The 7686-nt window shown below is 49.5% G+C and overlaps 1 protein-coding gene across 2 annotated transcripts in view; it reads right to left on the bottom strand.

Annotated features, from left to right (window-relative positions):
* The window catches only part of Fbxl18 (F-box and leucine rich repeat protein 18), a 22744-nt gene extending 21300 nt beyond the window's left edge, over positions 1 to 1444 (bottom strand). Inside the window, exon 1 of one of the 2 annotated variants that reach the window (XM_055598608.1) lies at positions 977 to 1444. In XM_055598608.1, the coding sequence (XP_055454583.1) occupies positions 977 to 1156 (180 nt within the window). In that variant the 5' untranslated portion in view covers positions 1157 to 1444. The remainder of the gene's footprint in view (positions 1 to 976) is intronic. The other variant, XM_055598609.1, reaches the window with a different exon arrangement.
* Between the last annotated feature and the right edge of the window lie 6242 nt (positions 1445 to 7686).

Raw genomic sequence — 7686 nt, 5'->3', positions numbered from 1 at the left:
GATAGATAGATAGATAGATAGATAGATAGATAGATAGATAGATAGATCTAAAATAAATAAATAAATAAAAGTTAACTCTTTCAGAGGACCTGAGTTCAGTTCCCAGCACCCACATCAGGGAGTCTGATAACCACCAGTAACTCCAAATACAGGTGCACGTGATCCCCTGGTCTCCTCAGACACCTGCACTCATATGCACATACCAACACACAGTTGCTCATACACACAATTTAAAAAATAAGGTGAAAAGGCAAGAACCAACTCCTGAAGGTGGTCCTCTGACGTCCACATGTATACCCGGACACGCTGGCACTCACCCACACACTAACGTTAATAAGTAAAATGTGCCCGCAGGTGGGATTCCTAGGAAAGAACAACCATAACTCAGATAGGTAGGAAGGCAACAGGGATGCAGCCAGGCACACACAACCTCACCACGCCCCTATACTGTTCGGGGGGGGGGGGGGGGGTAGAGAAGGAAGCAGCAGCAAACAGCAGCAGCAGCCGGGAGGGAATGTGGCTGAGTTGGTAGAGCGCTTGCCTAGCATGCATGAAGTCCTGGGTTCCACGCTCAAGCTACGCATAAAAGCCCGCATGATGATGCACACCTGTAACCCCGCATTACAAAGGCTAAAACGAGACACTTGCTGTAAGTTCAAGACCAGCCTGGGCTGCGCAGAGTTCCAGGCCAGTCTTGGCTACAGAGTAAAACAAACAAAACAGGAGCAGAAGGGGCAACGACCCAGAGCTGCGAGAGCCGAGCCGGGCACAAGGAGATGGGAGAAAAGCTAGGAAAGTCTGCAGGCCACGTGAAAAGGTCCATTTTGGCCATTGGGGGCCGATGGGGACAGAAGAGGACAGAGGGCCTGGGAGAAGGGTAGGAGAGGGGAAGGGTGAACCTCGGAGCAAAGCCAGGTTCGGGAGGGAAGCCCCGAGGGAACCCCGGGCACCGGGGCGAGAGAGGCGCAGGTCGTACCTCTCCGGAGGGGGCCGCCGGAGCTGCAGCCTCGCAGTCCCCCAGCCTGCCAGGGAAGTGATGCTCGAAGCCGGCGCGGCCGCAGCTCCACAGAGACCCCGGGGAGGGGCGTGGCTCTGCCTCACTCTCGGCGCCGGCCCCTACGTACTTCCGCTTGCGCCCGGGCGCCGCCGCCGCCATCTTGGGTGTGGCATAAAGCACTATCAGGACTCAGAGGCGCCCAGAAGGTCACAAATGGCTGGTCCCTAAGCTACCTCGGCAGTCTTCCGCTAAAACTCCAGCGTCGTCCGGGCCTTTACATTGCCCTTGGCGCTGCACGCCGCCCTCCAGGTCACCTGTCAATGCTGACTCAGGTATCCTGCGTACCGTAGCAACCTTCCTGTGCGCATTGATCCTCTTCTTGCGTTATAACTCTCAATAGCTCTTGGCGCGATCTGACTGACTACGCCTTTTGTTTGTTTGTTTTGAGATAAGGTCTCACCGAGTAGCTCTGGCTGTCCTGGAATTAGCAGTGTAAAACAGGCTGGCCTTGAAGTCACAGATTCTCTTGGTTCTGCCTCCCATCTATGCCTAGGCCACCGTTCCCGCTTTTGTTTGTTTGTTGTTTGTTTGGTTTAACACTACTGGTAAGTAAGCGCTCTGCCAGTACCTGTGCCCCCATAACTAAGCAGAGACTCTGCCCAGTACTGTTCTTTGCATGTCATACATAACACTGAATAAATATTTGTTGAATAAATGAGTAATGACTGTCCCCATGGCATTTCTAGTTTAAAATGGTGTACTAGAGCTAGTGAAATGGCTCGTCAGGGAAAGGGGCTTGACCCCGTCTGACGCCCTCAAGTGAGCTGGATCCCCAGGACCCACATGCATGAAGGAGAAAACCGACTCCAGGAAGCTGTCCTCTGACCTCTGTTTCTGCAGCTTGCCATGCACACATGCCCTTCCTTGCCCGAGTGCACACAGAGAAAGAGAAGGGCAGGAAGGCGATATTTTTTAAAAATTAAGAATCGTTTCGGAGGAGCTGGGGATGTAACTCAGTTGATGTAACTCAGCTTGCCTAGCAGCTGTATAACCCTGGATTCTGTTCTCAGCACTGTATAAACCGAACAAAGTGGAGCCATTTCAGGACTCAAGAGGTGGGGCCAGGAGGACCAGCGGTTCAAGACTGTGCTAGGCTACAGAGTGAGTGAGGCCAGCCCGGTCTGCATAGTGTGTTTCAGGAAACCAAGGCTACAGGGGAACTAAATCACCCTTACCTCTTTGGGACACATAATTAAAATAACAATTATGAAAAATTAATAATAATAATAATATGATCACAGCGGGAAAGCTGGGTTTCAAGCCCCTGCTTAAACCCTCCAGTTCATCATTGTCAAGTACTACAGAGAAAAGAAAACCTATGAGCATCAGGAGGCCACAGAAAGGGGTGGGTGGGGCCTGGAACAGGGTTTAGGTGGAGTCCACTGAGAGAGCCTGATCAGTCCCCTTCAGCTGGTTCTCCCTGTGCCAGATAAAGACTGCCACAAATACAGTTCCTATCTCCATCTTTGGAGAGGCACTTGTCTCTCCACAAAAAAAAAAAAAAAAAAAAAAAATGAGGGGCTCACAATTTCCATGAGGTCTAGCTCATCACACCCATCAAAACCCATCAATTTCTTCTTAGTTGTTTGATTTATTTTTTTTTTTTTTTGTGTGTGTGTGTGTTATGTGTGTGGGTGAATGGGGCAAGAAACACAGACAGAGCTAGCAGACAGACCTGCGGAGCTGGCTCTCTCCTTCGACCACAGTTTTCAGAGAGTGGAGGCAAGTCATTCGGCCTGCATGGCAACTGCTTCTCCTTACTGACCAATCCTGCAGGCCCCTTTCAGATTCTTTGAGCAGGGGTATCATAAACCTTAAACTGAACCAGGCAGTGGTGACGCATGCCTTTGATCCCAGCACTTGGGAGGCAGAGGCAGGCAGATCTCTGTGAGTTCGAGGCCAGCCTGGTCTACAGAGCTAGTTCCAGGACATAGAAACCCTGTCTAAGAAAAACAAAAGAAGAAGAAAAAACAACAACAAAAGCTTAGATTGGCCTAAAACTAACTATGTAGTTCAGGCTGGCCTCAAACTCCTGCTCTCCTGCCTCCCAAGTGCTGGGGTCACAGATGTGTGCTTTGAAACTTGTATGCACATTTTTCAACAAAGGAAGCCAATCCAAAAGGTTCCCAGTGTGGGATTCCAACTCAAGGACATTCTGAGAAAAGAAGCCAAGTCTCTAGCACACTACAAAGATATCAGTAGCCTGGATGGAGCCCAGTGAGAGTGTCTCCTGGAGTTATCTTATGAGCTGAAAGCAAAAAACAAAGGCTTTTGGGCTGGCAAGGTGGCTCAGGGTGTAAAGGCGCTTTGCCAGGAAAGCCTGGTGGACTTGAGTTTGAGTGTCAGAACCCACATAAAAGGAGAAGGAGAAAATTAAATTGTCCTCTGGCCTTCACATGCAAGCGGTGGTTTGTGTTGACGTGACTAAGGTGATGCCATCTTGTCCTGAGTATAAGTGTGTATTCGCTTAGACATTTCTCAGCCCCCTATGCCCTGACATTGGCCTTGGCAACCTATTTGGTATTTCCATGACTCTGAATATGGTCCAGTTGTATTAGCACAAATAATTAATATTTATAGAAACTAAACATAAAGTAAAAGAACTGAAAAAGGCATAAATCAAAATGTACTACTTAATATAAAAAATCTGCTACAATGACTAAGATTTTGTAAGCTGGATATGTTAGAGAGCGTCTGTGATCCCAGCCCTCAAGGAGGCAGAGGCAGGTGGATCTCTGTGAGTTCCAGGCCAGCCTGGTCTGCAAAGCAAGTTCCAGTACAACCAGGGCTACACAGAGAAACCCTGTCTGGAAAAAAAGAAAAGAAAAGCCATTGCTTGCTGGGAACTGACCTGGATCCTTTGGAAGAGCATTCTTGTGTTCTTAACCACTGAGCCATCTCTCCAGCCCAGGGTGAAGAGCTCTAACACATCCAAGCATGGCAAACACGGCATAGGAAGGGCTTTCCCTGCTAGACCATTAGATTATATTTTAAAATGTAATTTATTTATTTTTTATTTATGTGGATTTGTGTTTTGCCTGTGTGAGGGTGTCAGATCTTGGAGCTGTAGACAGTTGTGAGCTGCCATGTGGGCACTGGGAATTGAACCCAGGTCCTTTGGAAGCACAGTCAGTACTCTCAACTGCTGAGCCATCTCTCCAGCCTTAGATTACATTCTTACAGCTACCAAAGTCTGTTCCCTTATTTGGCCACTTGCTTATGCTGACTAAAACTCCAAGGTCAAACTATCAAAACACCAAGGTCCAGCAATCAAAATTCATTATTAGGTCATACTGGATAGCGTGTCCGATTGGGAGTTACCAACTTACCCTAGTGCAGACCTCCCCCGCCCCCCGCTTTGTTTTCCTTTAAAAACAAATCACCTCTTTGTCTGATCCAGAGGCACATGTCCCCCAACCCCTTGTCTTTTGGGGTAATAAATCTTTTTTGTTGTTGTTGTTGTTTTGTTTTGTTTTTTGTTCCCCGTGGTGAGAATTTGGTGTCTCTGTGTGTTCTATGCCAAATCTGAGACCACATTACAGTGGACCGCTTTCAAGGTCTACATAGTGAGTTTCAGGAAGGCCAGAGCTACAAAGTGAAACCCTGCCCCCCAAAAAAAATTTTTTTAAATTACTTTCAGGATGCTAGAGAGCTTGCTCAGTTGTTAAGAGTATGTGTTGCTCTTCCAAAGGACCTGAGTTTGATTCCCAAGCACCCGCAACCATCTGTAACTCCTTCTGGCCTCTTCAGGCACCTGCACGTGAGTGTGACAAACACTGATACAGATGGGTATAGACGTCTTGCCTTCGTGTGTATCTGTGTGCCACATGCATGCAGGGCCCACAAAGGTCAGAAGGGGGAGTCAGATCCCCGGAGACTGGAGTTGTAGACAGTTGTGAGCAACCATGTGGGTGCTGGGTCTCACACTTGAGTCCTGTGCAGACAGCAAAGTGCTCCTTTTCTTTTGTTTTTTCAAGACAGGGTTTCTCTGTGTAGTCTTGGCTGTCCTTGACTCGTTTTATAGACCAGCTGGCCTTAAACTCACAGAGATCGTCCTGCCTCTGCCTCCCTGAGTGCTGGGATTACAGGCGCAGGCCGCCGCACCCAGCAGCAAAGTGCTCTTAACTGCTGAGCTGTCGCTTCCAGCCCAAAGCCCAGGGTGTTTTCACTACATTGCCTCGTGCACTGTCAGTTACTGCAGAGGTCCCTTTAGGTCACTAGAAGAAGTGTGCAAACCTAGGGGGTACACCACCAAGAGGGAACCCCAGTGCACACTGCAGCCTCTGCACTGTAGGCAAGAAAGGAAGTCTGGGATGGGAGGGTGGGACCGGGAGGAGAGGAGGGAGTGGTCTACAATCAGAATGTAAAGTGAATAAATAAGCACATATGTGTATATGTATTTATATACACATGTATATGTATTTACATACACATACACAGATAGAAAGGAAGGAAGACAGGCAGGAAGGAGGTGTGGATGGAGACTCATCATTTGTAACAGAGCCCCCAGCTTCCCCGTGTTGGCAGCGGGGCGGCTGTGGGCGGACGAGGACAGGCATCACCCGAGAACTCTCAGTGCTTTCCTCGCATCTCTCTGGGAGCTGAAAAGCCGCTCTACAGAATGTCAACTTCCCTTTTCCCAGTGTTAGCTACAGATTCCAGGGGCTTTATACGCCAGGGGAGGGCTTTGCCCCTGGGCCACACGCACAGTTAATCGACTTTTTCCCCTTTTAATCCGAGGGGAGCACAGGTGCTGGGTTCAGAAGCTGAAAGTACTTGCTGCCAGGTCTGATGACCGTAGTTCAATCTCAGGACCCACATGGTGGAAGGAGACTCGGCTCCCACAATTATCCTCTGACTTACACACAGAGAGAGGCATGAATGCACAGGCATGCACGCATACACACTTTAGTACATGAAATAAATGAAAACAAAATTTATTTATTTATTTATTTTTTTGCCAGGCATGGTGGTGCACACCTTTAATCCCCATACTCACACTCGGGAAGCAGAGGCAGGCAGATCTCTGTGACTCTGAGGCCAGCTCGGTCTACAGAGTGAGTTCCAGGAAAGCCAAGGCTACACAGAGAAACCCTGTCTCAAAAACAAAATAGAACAACAAACCCAGAACCAAAAAAAGGCTGTGTGTGTGTACACATGTGAATACACATATGGGGGTCAGGGACCCCCCTGGGATGCCCTTACTCCCTACCTGGGTGGAGGCAGGCTCCTTTGCTGTTTGCTTCTGTGTAAACCCTGACAATTGGCCTGAACTTGAAGAGTTCTGCCTCCCATCCTGCCGTGGGAATGCTGGGGTTACAGGTGTGCTTGACAGACATGGAATCCAAAATCAGTTCCTCACGGTTTCGCAGCGAGTCAATGGCTTCACCCACTAAGCCATTTCCCCAGCCCTCCAGATGCGGGCTGTCGCACACTTGCATGCAGCCTGTGTGAGCAAATAAGCAAATTCTTCATTGTACGAAATTGAAATGCACTCAAGTCCCACATAGAACTCAGCTGAGCACCAAGAGCAAGCTTCCCTGGCAGGGGGTGTGGCTTAGCGGCAGAATGCTCACCTGGAGTCTTCCAGTGAGGGGCTGCGTGGTTTACATAGTCCTGGGCCATCCAGGACTGACACTTTGCCTCTTTGATGTTTGTTTTCTTTTGCTCTTTTGAGACAGAGTCTCAAGTATCCAAGGTTGAATCTGAACTTGTGACACCCCCACACACACACACCTCCCACAAGCTGAAATGGCAACCCTGTACCATCCTGCCCAAATCATCTCACCTGTATGCTGGACTTGCTATCAGCATGTGCTACAGGAGACTCTATCGAACACCACACGCGCGCGCGCGCACACACACACACACACACACACACACACACACAGCTTTTGCCCTGGGAGGGCCATCCTTCCGCTCTGCCCTAGCACATGCCCTTGTTCTGGTGCCAGAAAAATGGATGTTCTGCCAGCCTTCCCTCCCGAGCCTGGCATGTGTTCAAATCCTGCCACTGTCCCTCTAGAGCTGCCTCAGTTTCTCCACGGAGGCGCCCTGCAAACAGTAGTGTGGCTGTGAGCAGACTCCCTCTGTCCTCTTCATAAGACTCCATAAAGGAAGACCCGGAATCCCCCCACCCCAAGGCTGCAAAGGTGACCGTCAGGGTCAGAGCTGCCTCACAGGGAGCCAGTGACCTGAGAAAAACAGAGCCAGCTGGGGTGGAGTTTGCAGAGGTAAGACCGGCCTGTTGCAGAGGAAAGAGGGAACAGAGCAGAGTGTGCCCGTGGAAGAGCAAAATTTTCACATTTCTGGGAAGCAGAGTCAAGGGTGGAGGCAACTTTCACCTATTAGGGCACTCACCCACTTTGTTTTTTGTTTTGAGACAGGGTCTCCATGTAGCCCAGGCTGGCCTCTAACTTACTGTGTAGCCAAGGATGACCTTGGGCTGCAGATCCTCCTGCTGGGAATCAAACCCAGCATGGCAGGTAAGCCCTCTGTCAACTGAGCTGCTACAGTACGGGAGGTTTTGGGGAAGCATTCAGGAGCTGGAGGCAAGAGGATCAAAAAAGCATAGGAGATAGACTTCTCTGGATGTGTGGGGCCTTGGTACTACCTCTGGTACTGGGAGA

This window comes from Psammomys obesus, unplaced genomic scaffold (assembly GCF_907164565.1).
Source record: "Psammomys obesus unplaced genomic scaffold, mPsaObe1.curated_primary_1811, whole genome shotgun sequence".
NCBI lineage: Eukaryota > Metazoa > Chordata > Mammalia > Rodentia > Muridae > Psammomys > Psammomys obesus.
The sequence above is the reverse complement of the archived record's forward strand: the minus strand, read 5'-3'. Positions and strand labels throughout refer to the sequence as shown.